Below are 19,330 nucleotides of genomic sequence, written 5' to 3' on the forward strand. Positions count from 1 at the left end.
CTTCCTTGGGTTGCTAGCGGTATTTAGGGAGTCCCAGCACTTCCTCCTTCGAAATAGAAAGCCATAGTGTGTGTGTGTGTGCCCTGTGAAGCATGATCTTCGTGGATCGATCGTCAGCTTAGATAATTGCAATGCCGTAACGTTAAGGAACCGTTTCATTTAAAAAAATAAAAAGCAAAAAAGACAATGCCCCTCTAATGTGCATCTATTCAAATAAAAAAATATTATATTTAATTTTCTTTTGTACGTTTAGGGGAGTTGCTTAATTAGCACGAGCAACCGATTTGTATTTTAAAAAATGAATCAAGCTCTAACGGGCCATTTCAGTAACGGGCCATTTCAGTAAAGTGCGATGAAGTGCTGATACAGCACTACCACATGGAAATTCCCACTGACTTGAATGGGAGTTAGTGTAGCATCTGCATTATCACACTGTACTGAAGAAACCCTTACATCTTTGATATAGGTCTCTCAACATCTTGACCCAAGCAACAGAGATCAGAATTATTTTTTTTTTTTTTTTTTACATATTTAGAACAAAAAAATAAATCACGAACAAAAACATATGACAAAATATAAATCCATGCAATTTCAAACTTAAATAACCATTAACATATTAGTGGTTTATTACCATTATTTCAATCTTGTGTTATACATTCCTAAAGATAGAGGATGAGACACACACTCAGTCACATAGGTAATAGAGGTGGGGTACTTAGCTGCCGGTGCGCTGGTTCTGGGGAGCTCCTGAAGTCCCAATATGATCCAGTGTAATGAAGAAACAGGCACAGGGTCTTAATCATCAAGGAGGTTTAATATGCCACTAAGACCAACGTTTCGGCTGTCTAATACTGCCATTCTCAAGGCCTTCACCTTGAGAATGGCAGTATTAGACAGCCGAAACGTTGGTCTTAGTGGCATATTAAACCTCCTTGATGATTAAGACCGTGTGCCTGTTTATACATTCCTAAAGGACCAACTTTGTTTATGAAACTTTGCATAACAAGTTCACATTTTGAAATGTTAACGTACCATAAATGTGTTGCTACTGGTATGTGGCTCAGTTTCAAATAAGCATGGGCATATGCACATTTCCTAAGCAGTGATATTCTGTATGACACCTTCCAGTGCCACAACATACCATGTAGCCCACTCAAGGCTGTACATTGTCTTATAGAATAGCACCACTTGGTAGATATGGGCCTATTTGTCACAGCAAAGTGTGACATCTGCTTCTTTGCTTCCTTTTTGTAATTGTTTGTAAAACTTGGGAAAGAAAATACATACAATTGATATATTCATGGATTATTTAACATGAATAAAACGGCCGAATTGATTTAGGAGGTACCAATCAAAGAATTGTAACATTTTAAAATGACTGCTCTATAGCCGCGGATGGCAACACACCGATGTTCCAATAAATAGATTTGTATATATTTAATTTTGCTCCTAGCACATACAAACTTTTCCAAGTAAATCTACCGTAAACAAAAACAAAGGAACACATTTTGCAAATTGCAGTAAACCTATTAAAAAAAAATCAAGATCTAAATCCTTTGTTAAAAAAGTTATTCATTTTAGCAGTGAAGGTGCCAACTTAGCACATAAACATCTTTTCCATTATACCTATTTGTGCATAGCTCCGTTATCTGTAAAACCTTACAAATACAAAGAACCAACCATAACATTATAGTCCAAAAATATTCTCTGGCTCAAACTAAGTTTAGCCCTCTTATCTTTACATCACAGTATACATGGCATTTGTGATTTCAGCAAAAGAAAGGCACAATTATCAAGCAATTTAATACAGTACCTGAATTTAAAATCATTGGTTTGAGATTTACAACCAAAAATGTCACCATTTTACGCTAGGCATAGAATTATTTGCGATAATGATGAATGTAATGGACTATTTTACTGCAAATTTGGTCCAGATAAATATCTGCCATATAAAGCATTTAATAAAATGGATGGGGCTTAAACAAGCTTTTGCATAAAAGTGAATTCTACTCCAGAAAGATAAGGAATTGTTACAAGTCTGTGTCAAGGAAGAGATCAAAAACGTAACCCGTTTCAACTTTTGGGTTATTATAGGTCATCTCTCCATACTGCATACACTGTACCTATATCAAAGGAGACCAACCCAGGTAAACAGGTATGGAACTATAAACATGGCACCAAATCCAACCACTCCATATGTAATATAGCGATAAGGCAGCTCCACTTCCATTCTTTGTCTTGCCTTTCGAACATCATCGCATGGAATGCCAAAAATCTTACAAGCCAGAGGAATGGAGATCTTTTTCATCACTGCTCTTATCATTAAAAGAACCACAACTCCAATTAAAAACCGCAGCATGGCTTTTCCCAGTAGAATCACATTGATAGATGGTGTGAAAGGCAATGTATCCTGTGATGGATCCAACAACAGACCCAACATGTAATTTACATGTGATCCACACGCGATTCCAGCCCCACTGCCAAGAATCTGAGCTGTGTCCCCTCGGGATGTGCTCCAGGTGTCAAGCGTGAAGGAGAAGATACCCAAGGCTAGGTGAAGACTGATGATAATTAGGGGGGCATACTTGTAAGTTAGGTTGAACGTGTCAATTATCTCCAAAGCAGGATGGAAGACAACCAAGATGATAATTGCGTACAAGAAACCAGCAATAACATCCTGCAAAAGAAAAAGTAACAGCAGTTCAGGATTAGCCAACTGAGCGTTCCATGCTACATATAGATCATCATCTAATCCTATAGTATTAGATTTATGGACGTCAACTTAAAAAGTAAAGATTTTAAAATGCCGATTTCAAAATATAGTACGTTTTAGTAATGAAAGCAAAATGTCAGCATATGTTCATATAACTTTCTTGTTTAATGTAGTTCTTGTATAGACGTGCATAAAAGCAGCAAGTGTTATATATATTTGTTTATTTTGAAGCTTTGAGCAAGTTACAGTAACTTCACCAGAAGTCAGTTTGCACATGTATGGATTGCGCTATTAATAGTGAGAAATAAAGGTTGTCTCTATGCGAGTCCATTAGATATATATACAGAATATCCTTATTACAAACAAACAGCACTGTCAAAAGGAACATTAACTAATAGGTCTTAACTGAACTTAAGTGTAAAATATGCATGCATACAAGGTATGTTTTGTATTTACTGTAATCAATATAGTACAGGGGTGGTCAACTCCAATTCTCAAGGGCCACAAACATGTCAGGTTTTTAGGATCGATGCCACAGTTGCATAAATATCCTGAAAACCTGACCTGTTGGTGGCTATTGAAGATTGGAGTTGCCACCCCTGGTAGTGTGTGCTTTGTTTTTGTTTTTTTTACCCACCACCAAGCTTTACAATCCAGTCTGTAACAAGGCACTGGCTAGCAAATCAAAAAAAGATGAAGAACCTCTTCTCTTTCTGCATGGGTTACCTGATTACTTTTAGATTTAGAGGTTCTGATATATATGATTAATCCAGCAGACATACTTTAAACCACTAATTTTTAACCTGGGTTCGCGAGCCCCCCTCAGGGTTTCTGTGAGCACCAGGGGGCTGGGGGGGAGGAGAGCTGGGACAACTCTCCCAGCTGTCCCACGTAGCAATGTGCTGGCGGCTCTCTAGCTCAGCAGCCGCCTAGTCATTGATATCCGTCCTCTCCCTGCTCCTGTCAGCGCCAAAAGTAGCGTCAACTTCCGGCTGACAGGAGGGATCAAGTGATCAAGATCAAGTAAGAGCACGCGCTCAGCACCAGCAGCTCCCGTAGTGGGGGACGGAGTGTGTGTGGGGGGGGGAGAAGGGAGAGAGAGGGTGCGAGGGGGGTGGGGGAGAGGGTGCGAGGGGGGTGGGGGAAAGGGTGCGAGGGGGGGGGAGTGCGTGGGGGCGGAGAAGGGAGAGAGAGGGTGCGAGGGGGGTGAAGGAAGGGTGCGAGGGGGGGAGGGGAAGTGGGAGGGGAGGGGAAGTGTGAGGGAGGGGAGAGACACGGGGGTAGGGCAAGGCTTGGGGTTCCACACAATTTCACAATCAAATGCTAAGGTTCCGTAACTAAAGAAAAAAAAAAAAAGAAAGTTGAATACCGCTGCTTTAGACAATTCCCGGATTGGAAATAAGCGGAACAGTGACACTTTGTGCTCTCTCGCCTGCCCACACTTTGAATTGTGATCTTTACAATTTAGAAGTTATATAATGTTTTAGAGACAGAACAGCCTTCAAAATATATGTGGAATATATGGATACAAGAGCAAAAATGTATTGTTTTCTGTAGACCCTGGAACAGACGCACATCAGGGAAAATGACACCAGGAATAGAACAATTCTGCTTAAAGCAGCACTTTTCTTGTTAACCGTAGGGGGCTTACGAAGCTAGAACATGCCGATTTAAGCTCCGTGGACCCCCGGTTCCCGAGATGCATACCTGTACAGATAGCGCAGGTACAATTTCTTCCACCGGAAACAATTCGTGGTTTAAATCTCCAGCGATACGGAGGACAATAGAAATCCACCTGCCACGTCTGCCTATTGGCCTGTATGACGTGGTCGGATTCAAAGAACCAGGAAGTACTGGTATTAGCATTCCCAGCATGCATCTCGGAAATCAGGGGGTCTCTGGAGCTGAAATTAACACGGCTCAACTCTGGAGACACCCCACCCCCACCCCAAAAAAGGGTGGCATCAAAGAAGAGAAACTGCTCCTTTTAAATTGTCTTGTTTTGTTCTCATTGTTCAAGCTTTTATTACAGGATTTTTATTTACATTTACTCAAAGTTATAGAGTGGAAAATTAGATTTAGAAGGTTTGTAACACTTAGCATACTGAACATTTTCTATAGAACATGCATGGCTTACAATAAGCATATGATGCAGCTGTTTCAGCATTATTTCCACGGAAGTACAAACAAACTAAACTTCTTTGAATGCATAATATAAATATTTACATATCTATTTAGGATTTAGAAGACAAAGGGATTTATATGCGACAAAGTTGTGTTTTAAATGGTGTGTCAATTGCCAAATTGATAAATGTAATCTCTGACCTAAGTGGACAAAAATCAAATGTCAGCTCAGCTAATGATCGGTGTCCAAGTTGCAAGCAGAAAAAAAGTGTGCGCTCTTTTCATGCTTTTCTTTTGGAAACAGCGTAACAATAATTTGGTCTAGCCAATAAGTCATTCTCAAAAAGTAAAACATATAGATGGCTACAAGTAAAATATTAAAAAAAAAAAAAAAAAATTATATCATTAATAACAAGATCACTTTAATAATTTAACAGTTCAATAAACCAGGGAGGAGGAGGAGGAAAAATAAATAAATAAAAAACAACGAACTAGTGATGGATCAACAAGTTAGAAAAATATATAAATTATACCTTCCCTTTCACTAATTCCACACAAAAAAAAAATGCACACAGAAAAAGTACAACTGAAAGAGCAACAGACGTGTCCAATGTCCAATAATGGCCTTACCAGAATGGAATGCATTCCCATATAAACACGACTAAGGCACACCAGGGAACACCAGCACACAGCGAGGAGCAGCCCCAATACAAACGAATACTTGAGAAAAGAGAGAGAGAGAAAAAAAGTTAACCCATTTTTAGTACTTCACAAGAATACAATTTTTAAAGATAACATTCAGAAGTCATAAACGTAATGTTTTAGTCTAAAATTACACTATGACATGTCTAAGGCTGAGTCCCCGCTGGCGCTGAGCGCGCTCATGCTTGGAGAGCGCTCCAAGCATGAGTGCCGGGTGTCCTCCGATTTACACAAGCGCGCGCGGGGGGGAGGAGGGGAAGAGGGTGAGGCATTGCGGGCCAGCTGAGCGCGCGGGGAAGTATAGTTTTTTTGTTTTGGTAAGCGGGTCAGCGTGTGTGCCCGAGCGCACCGCGTGAGCAGGAACTTACATATTTATATATATATTCAAGCGCCTAAATTCTTCATTGCATCAATAATGAGTGGACAAAAATATAATTTGAGACATGTCTGGTCTGTCTATGTTATCTTATCAAGGAGACTTGCTGAACTTTAACATAGTGAGGGTAAAATAGTCGAACAAATCACTTACTGTAATTCATGAACAGTAAGATTTACACAAACCTCATTCAAACTCCCCTTTTGACTTTCTGAAATTACAACCATGGGGTTGTTCAGCAGCCAAAATGTCACAGGAATGAAAAGTTTTAGCTTTTTGAGACTAATTGGATCACATTTTAAAAAGTAAACAATATGGAATTCTTAAAAATGTACAATAAAAAGAAAGTTACCAACACTAACTGAATGACCCTATACAAGTTGAAATAATTTCATTTTTGGAGGTGGAATGGGACATCACAACCAACACCCGTGTACAAAGCAGCACTGCTAATTCTGCTCCACAATAGCAAGTTGGAGAACCTCATTGTAAGTAGCTGACAGCCTAACCATGCAATATAAAAGTACAGCTTGTACATTAAAGAGAACTCTGGTATCTAGACTAGTTCTCCAACATCTGCTCAGGGACTACCATCCACAACAGGGGTTATGAATAACCAATGCACATTATTTGCATTAAAAAAAAGGAAGATCGTTGTGGTTGCGCCAGAAACCTGGGCTGGTACAGAGCCGAGGACAGATTTTAACAATATCTAGAACAGGAGTGGCCAACTCTAGTCCTCAAGGGCCACCACAACAGGTCAGGATTTCAGTATATCCCTGCTTAAGCACAGGTGGATCAATCATTTTGACAGCCACCTGTGCTAAAGCAGGGATATCCTAAAAAGCAGACTACTTGGTGACCCTTGAGGACTGGAGTTGGCCACTCCTGGTCTAGACTGTGGGATACTAGGTCCAACCACTTGATTGGCATTGTTGTCTTAAATCTGCTATAAATTCAGAGGAACTCCATTATCTTTCACAAAAAGCTCCAAATCTTGAGTGGTGTGTGTTTGGACTTATCAGTTTGTTGTTTCCTTGAAGTACTTAGATAAGTGATATCACTAATATTTCACAAGTAAATGTTACAGCATTTTAAAGCACCATTCAATGCTAATATATACTTCAAAATGAGCGTGTATGCATGTCTTTATTTATATAGCACTGTGGCAGGACGGCCTGTAGCTGAGGTCAGGGAACAGTCCACACGTGTAGTTTCAGGATAAATGAAAACGTTCAGTGGCTTTATTTCTCCACAGCAACATAACATGCGGGTACACTGTCCCTTTAAGCAAATAAATCCTGCTCCACGTTGGGAGAAAACTGACTAACACAGCATTCCTAGCTAGCAGGCTGGCTGGCTAAACCATACCCAAACCGTAAGAGTCTTTTTAAGCAGTCGTGCAAACAAATGAAAGAAATCTTACTTTGGCTGCAGTAAGTAGTGTGCTGTATCCTTCTGGCTAGCAGCACATCTATCCATGTGCTCTCATCTGAGACAGGCAGCTACTGCTGGTAACAAGATCCTTATCTACCTTGCTGGCTCTCAGGTGTCAGCTTACATCATTATTAGCTAGCTTCCACCTGAGTTAACCCTTATGAGTGCTGGATGAAGCACTCAGACATATGTTTCCCAGGCATAACTGATAGGGGTTGATTTCACCCTGTCACAAGCACCATTAATGTACATTGCGCTTCACAGTAGTAATACACGTGACAATCATATACAATAACAAATAATACAAATAACAGATCATGGGAATAAGTGCTTCAGACATTAAAGTAACATTTCGGAAGAGGAGTCCCTGCTCCGAGGAACTTACAATCTAATTGGTAGGAAGAACGTACATAGACAGTATGAGGGCATTCTGGCAAGTGCATCTGAGTTTTAGCAGTCAAGCAACAGAGGAAAGTGCGTATCTTTGTAAAGCAACAGGTTTTAGATACATTTTGAATGTGAGAGAGGAGTCAAGTGTGACCCCTATGCAGCGTGCTTGCGCTACTTGGGTGAATGATAGTACTTCCAACAGTAATGTGGAAGGAGGTAGTAGGGCCAGGTTTGGGAGGAAGTATAGGAGCTCTGTTTTTGCCATGTTAAGGTTAAAAGACGGCAGAGGGCCATCCACGATATCACAAGGAGACATTCAGAAACTTTACACCTGCTGCACAGACCAATGTCAGGGGTTGAAAGGTAAATGTTTCTCGTCAGCACAGAGGTGATATTTAAACCCAAAAGATGTTATTAGGTCACCTAGAGAGAGTGTGTACAGAGAAAAGAGAAGAGGTCCCAGGACAGAGCCCTGGGGTACCCCCCCCAGAGGTCGATAGAGATGGAGGAGGTGTTAGCAGAAGAGACACTGAAGGTACGATGGGGGAGGTAAGAGCAGATCCAGGATAGAGCTGTGTTACAGATACCAAGAGTATGGAGAATGTGAAGGAGAAGAGGGTGGTCCATGGTGTCAAATGCTGCAGAGGTCGAGTAATATGAGCAGTGTAATGACCTCTGTCTTTGGCAGCATGGAGGCCATTAGTTATTTTAGTGAGGGCTGTTTCAGTTGAGCGAGCAGTGCAGAAGCCAGATTGTAGAGGGTCTAGGGGAGAATAGGTGTTGAGAAAATGGAGCAAGCGAGAGAATACAAGACGTTCAAGGAGTTTAGATGCAAAAGGGAGACAGGTCGATAGTTAGAAAGACAGGTAGGGTCAAGCTTGCTGGTTTTGAGTAATAGTAGAACGGTTGCATGTTTGAAGGAGGGAAAGGTACCAGAGTAGAGGGAGGAGTTAAAAATGTGTGTGAGCATAGGGATTATAGTAGGAGAAAGGTTTTAGGAGATGGGAGGGAATGGGGTCAAAAGGGCAAGCAGTAGAGGGAGAAGAGGAGATCAGCAGTGATACATCCTCCTCTGAGACAGCGGAGAGTCAAGGCAGTCAGGAGGAGAGTTAGGAAGTTGGGTAGGATGGGAGGAGGAAACACAGGGGATGTTCTGACGTATGGATTCCACCTTTTCCTTAAAATAGTCAGCAAAGTCCTGGGATGAGATGGAGGAAGAAGATGCAGCTGAGGGTGGTATGAGTAGTCAAAGACAGAGAAGAGTTGGTGTGGGTTAGACTTGTGCGTGTTGATTAGTGAAGAAAAGTAGGTTTGTTTAGCTTGAGAAAGGGCAGAGTTGAAACAGGATAGCATACATTTGTAGTGAAGGAAGTCTGCGAGTGTGTGAGATTTCCTCCCAAGGAACAAGTGGAGAAACGCAGCATGCGCATATGGGAATTTAGTCAGGGTCTGGAGTTAGAAGGCCGTGGATGGCAAAGAGAAAGCGGGCATGTAGATCAAGGAGGATAAGGCAGAGTTGTAGTTCCTGCCCAGGTTGTCAGGGTCTGGAGCAGAACTGAGAGGAGAGGGAGGAGCGTAAAGTGGAATCAAAAGCTGGTAGGTTAATAGAGCGCAGGTTTCTGCAGAAACAAGGGCGAGATGGAGATAAGGAGATAAGGAGATAAGGAGATGAAGGAGGAGAAGGAGGAGAAGGAGAGAAGGAGGAGAAGGAGAGGGATGTGGCAGTTGAAGTTCCCACGGAGAAGAACAGGGGAGTCAGAGGAGAGAAAGAAAGAGCCAGGATTCAAAGTGAGAGAGAAAGGCAGAAGGGGGATGAGTAGAGGTAGATGGGCGATAGATGACCGCCACATGGACAGGGAGAGGAGATCTGGATAGTGTGAGTCTCAAAGAAGGGTTCTGTAATGGCAGAGAGAGGAGAGGAGCCCCACGCCTCCACCCCTGCCATCAGGGCGCGGAGTGTAGGAGAAAGAAAGGCCACCATAAGAGAGGGCAGTTTCCAGAGCAGAGTCAGACTGAGTGAGCCAGGTCTCAGTTATAGCAAAGAGAAGCAGGGAGTGAGAGAGAAAGAAGTCATGCACAGAGAGGAACTTGTTAGAGAGGGAGCGAGCATTCCAAAGGGCACAGGAGAAAGGGAGAGAGGAGGGAGGGTGGCAGGGTTGACACCAGAAGGCGTAGAAGCTGCATTTGGCAGAAGAGGACGAGAGCATGTTGAAATAAGGCAGAGACCAGGATTGGGAGAGATATCCCCAGAAGCAAGGAGGAGAAGCCTGGATAGAAAGAGAATGTGTGAGGCTGATTTGCAGGGGTGAATTTTAGTGCAGGCAAGTGTTTCCCAACTCAACTTCAGTCCTCAGGGAACCCCACCAGGTCAGGTCTTAAGGATATCCCTGCGGCCTGACCTGTTGGGGTTCCCTGAGGACGGTTGTTGGGAAACACTGGTGCTGTGTAGTGACAGAGGGCGCAGGTAGGAAAGTAGTTCATGTGATCTGAGAAGTGGCGAAGGAAGGAGAGATGGAGATATATGAATAGAGTTAGAGACATAATGAGGTTGGTAGAAGTGCATAATTTGAAAAGAAGTGAGGCCATAGCAAATATAAATAGTAAAAGGTGGCATCACAGCAATAGTAAAGTGCTGAGATGTGCAGTCTGGGATAGATAATATCCTCCTTTCCAGCGTAGATTAAATTCAGGAATCAGGGCCAGTAGATGTTGTCCACTCCATTTGACCTCCCTTTTAAACTCCAGCACTACATGCTACTTTGAACCTGGCTGCTTCAAACATGGAAGGCAAACACAGCAAGTGCAGCTCTGTTTGCAGTTATAAAGCTCTAAGTCTAAGTCACCTGACTGAATTAAGTTCAGCCCAGTCACCTTAATTAGCACATGTGCCTCACATTAAAAACAGATGTTTTTTCTAAACAGGATGTTGTCCTGCCCAAGTGTAAAAGCTGAATTGAATTAAGACACATCAAGGGGTGATTGAGACAAGGTTCAAATATGGGATTTTTCTAGGATTGTTACAGTTGCATATACTAAAATACATGTATGTATGTATATTGCCGTATATTATAAACAGCATTAGGCCGTGCCTATAGTGCCGTCGTCGGCGACGGCGACACGGCGGGTGACGTTACCCGTTGCCACCGGCGAAAGTTATGTTTCGCCGGGCGTCCGGGTCGTGGGATTCCGGCAATTTGATTTGTTTAAGGGCCGTCACGTGACACGACGGCCCTTGAAAAATCAAATTTTGCCGGCTTCAGGTTTTCGCGGCGGCAATGTATTTGTTTTCGGGCGACGTCGCGTCGCCGTCGCTATAAGCGCAGCCTTACAAGGGAACTGTGAAATAGGATTTATAAAAAAATGTTTTAAATAAAACCGGGAACAAAAAAGCAGAGATGCTTTTAAGCACAAAGGTGGTTTCCTGCGAATCATTATGTAAATTTTAGGAAATTAGTTTATTTGAAAATTGAATAAAAGGCATTATTGTTTGTGCTTTAATATAATCAACAATGGCTCTAAGATACACCTAGGAGTGCCACTATACAAACAGAGACAACATCTTATATATACACACTGTACTGTGTACTCTACTTGCAAGATAAAGACTTTCTGATTAAAATTCCAGATGTAAATTCAGCCACAAATTGTGTACAAAAATAAGATCATTTATATGGGGGGGGGGGGGGAGGGAGGAGGGAAAACAAAGGATCTAGACTGATATTTAACACCAACGTGTCAACATTTGATAGCATTTGTTAAACAATTGCAAAAAAAAAAACTCCTAGGCAAGATCCATAAAGCACATCATGTAATACAGTACTTCCTTTTAAGTGTCCTAAACACTAAAATTTTGATACCACAGCAAAAATGTCTTATTGCACAATACAGGAACCTGCTGTGACAAAAAAACTGTAGTAGCAAGTCACGCAGATAAAGAAAAACAACAAAAACCCTGCTAAAACTGCCATCATTTTGCCCAATATTTACTAATGTGCAATCCAGTTGTGATAAATACCTGCTTTAACCTGTTACTGTTCTACCACTAACAGACACAAAAGGTTAACCACAAGGGCAATCCTATCATTCGCTCACTAAGCTCTCTTCAGGTTCTCAGTGTTTTTTTGTTGCTATTTTTCAGCATGTTCCTCAACTTTGTATTATCAGCAAACTTTACATGCAAGTAAGTTTTATGCTGCTCTTGAAACAGTAGGTCCTGACGGAATACAAAAGTAATTAGCCTGTCTAAATAGGACAAGCTGAATGAAAGGAACAAAAGCCCTATCTTTTGCAGGTCTACTGCACCAAATTGTTTCACCAGGAATTTAAAAAATCTGATAAAAAGCATAGAAGTATATGGCCACCCTAATAATGTTTCCCAGACAGACACTGAGCTCAGTCACAGGCCTTAGGCTGTGTCCATAGAGCCTCAGCCCGCGCTCCACCGCTCTGACGCTCGCTTGCCCGGTCAGCAGCGATCCCATGGACTGGCAGGCGAGCCAGCGTGCGCGATCGGGAGGCGGGGCAGTGACGTCGCTGGACCAATAGCCCGCGACGCACCAACATCGTCACGGTGCTGTGACGTTGCTTTGCTGTGATTGGAGGTTTTCAGCGACAGCGCGCTCAAAAACAGCATTGGCTGTCGGCTGAAAAACCCAACTCCTCAGCATGCCTGTGGACGCTCGCGTGAGCCCCCCTCAAGACATCCTCATTGAGGATGCCGGGGCTCAGTGCGGAGCTTCCGCATGGCTCAGCGCTGCCTGTCCTTCCATGGACGCAGCCTTAGAAAGGGAAAATGTTTTCTGCCAAATTGCGCCATGTGCCTTAACTAAGGGACCTAGAATTTAAAAAAAGGAATTCAGTGATTAGCGTGTGAAGACGAGGAGTGCCAAAGCGCAGACTTCTTGTTTCTCTTGCTGAATTGCTCTTATTGTTTCTTTCAAAGCATTAGGAAACTGTAAAAACAGACTATTGGCAGTGGCTCTGTGTTCCTTGTAGTTAGTACATATATAGGTGTTGCCTCCCTGTTGGAGGCTGCAAACAAATCATGAGCCAAAGACAAGTAACTACAGTACTGCATGGTCCTGCTCAGCCCTCAAAACCCCCAACATGAGAAAAAGATGGTTAACAAGATTGTCTCCACTGACCAGTCTAAGGCTGCGTCCATAGGACTGCAGCCGCGCGGAGGCTGAGGGAAAGCAAGTGCTTTCCCTGGCCTTGGTCCGCGCGCCGTCGGGGGGCGTGTCGGGGGGTGGGGGTCCTGTGACGTCACGGAGCTGGTTCGCCCTCATTGGGCAAACCGCTCACGTGACCGGCCGTGAAAATCTATCTTTTGAATAAGATCTACACTTCCGCATGCTTGCAGAAGCGTGTGCGAGCCCCTGCTAAAGCCGCTCTCATTGCGGCTGCAGGGGCTCACTGAGAAGCGTCAGCGCGCCTCAGCGCCTAAGCGCTGACCCTGGACGCAACCTTATATGTTTTAGTCGACTGAATGAAGAAGGGGTGTTACAAAGAAAGGGACATTGCAAAAATGAAAAAATAAAGTATCAGTAGCAGAGGGGCTAGTGACAGAAAAGTGGGTGAGGAAAAAGACCACATCAGAAAAGTTGTCAAAGAAACAGAAAAACCAAAGTCTTCATTTTAGAAAAATGACATTAAAAAAAAAAAATAATAATAATAATACAACAGTTGTCAAGATTCACAAGTGATATCACACCAGGTTAAATGTAAAAGGTTGCACGTTAATTTACTAAGTATAACTGCATTCACTAAGAATTATTTATAAATGAATTTAATAATATTGAGTAAGATCACACTGTTATACCATAGTGTAATAAGATTACAAAACCATATGGCTCAAAATGAGTTAACCCCTTTGAGGTCTGAGGCTACCAATGCATTGCAAAGGAACACCAGGCACCATAGGGGTTAGAACACTACGTAAACGCCCTAACGCTATACTACTTCCGCCTGTATACAAAAGAGGCTAGTAAGGCACTGCTATGGCCTTAGTGAACCAGCAGGGTAGGAGAGCTCCAGACCGTAGACATTTACAACACTGCAGAAGAATAATTAACTGTTCATTAGGCAGCATAAGCATATTTCACAGGTTTTATTGTGGACAAAAACAAACAGTTCTAAAGCTGGTTTTTATTTGTCTTTAGTGAGAAGCAAAGCTTTGCTCTGCCCAGACAGGGATTAAATTAATTACAAAGCTTAATTTTTCTGCCTCACTATCAAATTGTTGATTAAGTCAGGCCTCATTCTAAAACCCTGTACATTTTATAATGATACAAGATACATTGTGGTTACAGCAGTAGGTCTCAGTGTACCAATCCCTAAAATTGGCATCATAAAACAATGTGCTTTGTAGTTATTTTTATTATAAAATACTATATTACTAACAACATCAACTTGACTGCAATGTGTGTGTTGGGAGAAGTCTGTGTGCAAGTCAGGGCATTATTGCAAGGTTTAAATCCTTCCATTAGCATTCAAATATAAATGTAGTTTACCAACCCTCATAATAAGTTTGGATATCACTGCCTTATCTTGTCTACTGCCCTTTGCTGTTATATAGCATATGTATTTTTACACATTATACGCACATATCTACTGTATATCCTATATGCAACTGTACTATGTTGTCAGTCTGTACCTATGTTTAGTGCTAGATAATTTAAAGTCCTTACACGGCCACCTCTTAAAATGAAGTCAACTTATAGAAACAGGTCACAATATGCTCCCAACCCCCCAAATTAATTTCCTCCAAGCAACTGACAAGAAATGTGTGTAAAAAAAAAAAAAAAAAATATATAAAAAAAAAACATTAAAAAAAAAAAAAATCGCAAGAAAGGCGTTTCTGTAGGTTTTTGGTATCAATATTGTTCTCTCAATTTAGACAGGTTTGAATTTCACATGGACAGTACACGCATAAGTCTCACTGAAATAAGGGAGGTTTATGCGAAGGTCAAACCGGGTGAATTCATTTATAAAGACAAAATAACAAAGCAAATCTGCCCAAAATATGCTAAGTAGGTTACATCTTTACCAAGTGCTTCCAATTTCTTTCACATCTACTGTTTAGCAATAAACATTACTTCACTATAAACTATAAGCATATAAAAACATCTTGGCATGACTAAAGGTCAAAGAGTACAATAGCTTATCAGCATTAAAAGGCCGACTATCAAAGATTGCCAAATTACACTGAAATGTAAAATCAACTGTCAAAACACTACAGTTAATTCTGAAGCAAATGGATATCACTTTGTGGTATTAATGTCACAATGTCCCCTTTAATGGAAGGTGGATTTTGATGACATGACACATATCAAGATAAATGTCGCACACAGGCTAGGCTGCCTGAAGAAATACTGTGCTACTTCTATTTAGAGTCAATTTGCACATATACACTGGTATAGGATGTAGGCATGTCTGATCAGTGACAATTTATTGCCATAAACTAAGCTCCATGCCACAAATTTATGTAACAATCGCATCACTTCCTTTTTAAAACACAGCAAATACGCTGGACGGCGGAGTGTTTTAGTCACTCACCATAACTTATATAAAATGTGTGGTTTTAAAATAAAAAATAAATAAACATTTAAACAGGAACATTTTGTATCACCTTTTCTTTAGTACTCAAAGATGATTTTCTTCCTCTGCAACCACATTATCTTTCCACAACCTATGCTGCACTAAAATGGTTATCCCAATGTGTACCTGAGTATCCACCACATACTTCGCTAGGCTGCGCTTATAGTGCCGGCGCTGACCCGTCAAAACAAATGCATTGCCGCCGTCGCGTACGCTTATAGTAAGCGCGACGGAGCGACGGCTTGGTCGCGATCGCTGGAAGTCATTTCAATTTGATTTTTCCAGCGACCGCAGCCAGAAATCGCCATAAGTGTAGCCCTGGGCCGCGATTGCAGCGCTGGCGACAGCGATGTCGCTTCAAAACAAATGTATCGAAGCCGTCGCGTGCGCTTACAGGAAACGCGACGCGACGGGTTGGTCACGATCGCTGGAAGTCACTTTAATTTGATTTTTCCAGCGACCCGTAGATTGACGTCAGCGTCGCCGGCACTATAAGCGCGGCCCTTACCCAGCACTTAACAGTAAGCAGTTACCTGCCACCTGCCGTAGGTGAGCAGCAGGAGGGACAGGGGGATGGCCGTGCCGGACATGGCATGTGTGGAGGGCATGCTGTACTCGGAGTTATAGAACACCTCCAGCTTCACCACCGGCGGCGAGGCGGGCCGCGGCCAGCGGATCAGGTCCTTGGTGCACTGCCCCAGGTACATCACCCACACCCACACCACGAAGAGCCGCCGGCCCACGTAGGCGTCCACGTTCCAGATCCAGAAGGGGAAGAAGGAGATGTAGAAGAGCTCGTTGCCCAGCTCGGTGCCGAAGCTGAAGAGGTAGTAGAGGAAGGGGTTGGTGACGTGGAATTCTTGCCCGGTCTCCCCGGTCAGGGAGTTCCTGCGCTGCTGCACCTTCCTCTTCTCCTCACCGGGGAGGGCCGGCGCGGTCCCGTTCCCCGTCCCGTTAGGTTGGCGCGCTCGGTGCCTGGGCCCGTCCCCTGCCCCCCGGTTGCCTGCGTCCTGGCCCGGGTACGTGTTACCGCAGTCCCCGTTCAGCTGCAGCCCGGGCGAGCCAGAGCTCAGCACCCCGCAGTGCCGCTGGAAGCGCGCCACCTTGCCGGGGTCCTGCAGGTAATGGCAGAGCTGCAGGAGCCCGGAGCTCGCCCCCCTGTCGCCTCTCATAGTCCCCCCCCCCCCGGACACTGACAGACCGACTTCACCGAGGTTCCCCTCTCCTCTCAGCAGCAGGCGGCGGCGGTAATCCTCTCAGGCGCCATACACTGCGAACCCACCGGCTCCTTATCCCGCTCAACCTCTGCCACCCGCCCAGTCGCAATCTCAGCCGCCGCTCCCTCCTGTCTGCGGTCCTCCTCCCTCCTCACACGCTCCCGCACCGGCAAGGAGGAGGGGCGGGGCCTCGCCTGAGGGTCCCGCCTGCATCCACCCTGAACTCAGCTACAGGGGCCGCCTCGCGACCCCCCCGAGAGAAGCGCAGTGACGCAGCGCGAGGCACGCGCACCCCCTGTTGGGAGGCGGCGCGTGGGGGGTTTGGATAGTGGGCGCGTGCGGTGTCACAAGCCGCTCAACGGGGGGGAAACAGGACGCGTGTGATCACGTGAAAGAGAGAGCAACCCGGGAAATGTGTCTGTCTTGAGGTCCCGAGAGACCGCGTGATTTCCCTCATAACTATAACCCAGAGGGGTTTTTTTTTTCTTCAACAGAGGGTTCCCATAGCATCACTAAAGGGTTCCGTGTAATTTTCAGGTCCTTTAAAATGCATCTGATCTCAGGCACGCTATTAGAGCGGGTTGGGGGTCGTTATGCTGGGGTCATGGTACCACAGATCGTGCGGACGCTGCGCAAACATACTGCCTTAAGGCAGTGTTCGCGTCCATGCGGCGTGAAGGGGTGCGCGTTGCGCAATAAATCAGTTCAAACTGATTCCTTGGCGCGACAGGCCGGTCACGTGAGCGGTTCGCCCAATGAGGGCGAACCAGCTCCGTGATGTCACTGGCACGCCCGTAGACACGCCCACGGACGGCGCGCGTACCGTGGCCGAAAAACGCACCCGCTTCAAGCGGTTGACAGGCGAAGGCACCATGGCCCTAGCATAACAATCCATCTGACCTTAGACGCTATTAGAGAGGGTTGGGGTTCCTTACAATGCATCTGATCTCAGATGCGCTATTAGGCTGCGTCCATGCAGAAGACCGCGCAGAGGCGCGCGAGTGACATCATCCACGTTAAGTGGGAGCGTTTTGTGACCAAGGTAGACGCGCCGTGGGGGGGGGGGTGTCTAGGGGCGTGTCTGTGACGTAATGTAGCTGGTCCGCTCTCATTGGGCGAACCGCTCACGTGACCTGCCCGTCGGCCCGAAGAATCAGATTGAACTGATTCCTCGCTCACCGCGCGCCCCCTCCTGCTGTCGCGCGGTCTATGGGCACGATCAATGCCTTAAGGCAATGTGGGCAATGCGGTCTTCGCCAGCATGGACGCAGCTTTGGAGAGGTTTGGGTTCCTTAAAATGCATCTGATCTCAGGAGCGATCACTGGTTTTATATTTAGGGCACGGAGTGTAAATTATCATTGAGTATGACTACACAACAATGTAATCTTGTATTTGTACAGTGAAACACTATTCCTGCCAATAATGAAATGTTCCTGTCCGTACACTGGTAGTTGGGTTAGTATTGTTTCTTGCTGACTCTTATTGTTCGTTACAAGAGCTGTAACATAATCAAACCAAGAGCCCTGGCAACGATCTCTGCCACGTTTTGTTTCAGCGGATTGAAGCATAGAGATACTTAAAATTTCTTTGCGTATCATTGGGAGAAAAGCGCTACATGAAATAAATGTATTATTATTATCAGTGGGGCCGATGAATGAACTCGCTGAACCATATGTACCAAACTTGTTACTCCGGATTCTTAACGTTTGAGCAGATTTCTAAACAACAAAGTTAACGTCACCTCAGATGCAGATTGGAGAAAAAGTAACGCTCAGAGCACAATTTGATACATCTCATGGTACGAGAGCACGCACCTGATGTCATCACGGACTTGCGTCACGTGAGGAAATAGGCGGACCAGTGTGAATGATTGTGGTTAGAGATGGGAAAACATCCGCCAAAATCCGTCCCCCTGGATTTTATCGCATTTCCCCCCCCCCCCCCCCCACCCCCAAATCCGTTTCGCGGTATAAAATCCACAAATGGATTTGGTAGATTTGAATCCATGCGGAGTTAATATCAAAAACCGCCATTGGGTACAATCCGTTGACGGATTTGTAGGATCCAATCCACGGATTCTTAAGAATGCGCCAACGGCTTGCGGAATCCACGGATTCTATTGGTAATAATTTAAAAATCCGCAAAGCGTGAAGCGCCCTTTTTGAAATTCATCATTTGTATGCGGGTGGGTTGGTTTTGATACACCACTTTCTTATACATGTTCACCTTTTGGAGAGCTTTTATTGCCATCTGTTTACAGGTGTATGGCTGTAGCACCTTGACAGGCTTGTTATTTGTTTAATAAATGTGATCACACTATGCGAGCCTGCGCTTCTGTCTTTGTTCCTGCCTGGATGCGGTTATCGTCCTATGAAGCTGCAGCTTGAGGTGTTCCTGATTTGTGAAGATTCTGACCTTTTACTATTTTGATAAAAAGAGAGAAAAGTTGCGCCAAAAAAGAATTAGCCTACTGTTCAATATATGGCTCCTGTCCTTGGCACAAAGCAGTTCCGCAGCCTGAGTCTCTCAGAGGTGATTCACCAACCTCTGTGTGGATACTGGTAGAAAAAAGGGGGGGTCCTCCGGCGCGTTACTCTGCTTGTGGCTCCACGGCGTTTAAGGCATATAAGTGAGGGAGAGAAGAGAGGGGACCACAGTAAGGGACCAAAACAGTGATTATACACAGCTCTTCGTTTGATTGGGGAGGGAGGGAGGGGGGGGAGTAGGGGTGTTGGGAGATCAATAGAGATTGAACGATACTGCTACATAAA

The 19,330-nt window shown here is 44.2% G+C and overlaps 1 protein-coding gene across 1 annotated transcript; it reads right to left on the bottom strand.

Annotated features, from left to right (window-relative positions):
• Positions 1-1,422: 1,422 nt before the first annotated feature.
• On the bottom strand, positions 1,423-16,879 carry SGPP1 (sphingosine-1-phosphate phosphatase 1). Its single transcript, XM_075614873.1, has 3 exons — positions 15,875-16,879; positions 5,468-5,557; positions 1,423-2,677 (listed from the first exon to the last, which is right to left on the bottom strand). Exons 1-3 carry the CDS (start codon positions 16,511-16,513, stop codon positions 2,129-2,131), a joined length of 1,278 nt encoding a protein of 425 aa, XP_075470988.1. The 5' UTR covers positions 16,514-16,879; the 3' UTR covers positions 1,423-2,128.
• Positions 16,880-19,330: the final 2,451 nt, after the last annotated feature.

This window comes from Ascaphus truei, chromosome 9 (assembly GCF_040206685.1).
Source record: "Ascaphus truei isolate aAscTru1 chromosome 9, aAscTru1.hap1, whole genome shotgun sequence".
NCBI classification, from domain to species: Eukaryota; Metazoa; Chordata; class Amphibia; order Anura; family Ascaphidae; genus Ascaphus; species Ascaphus truei.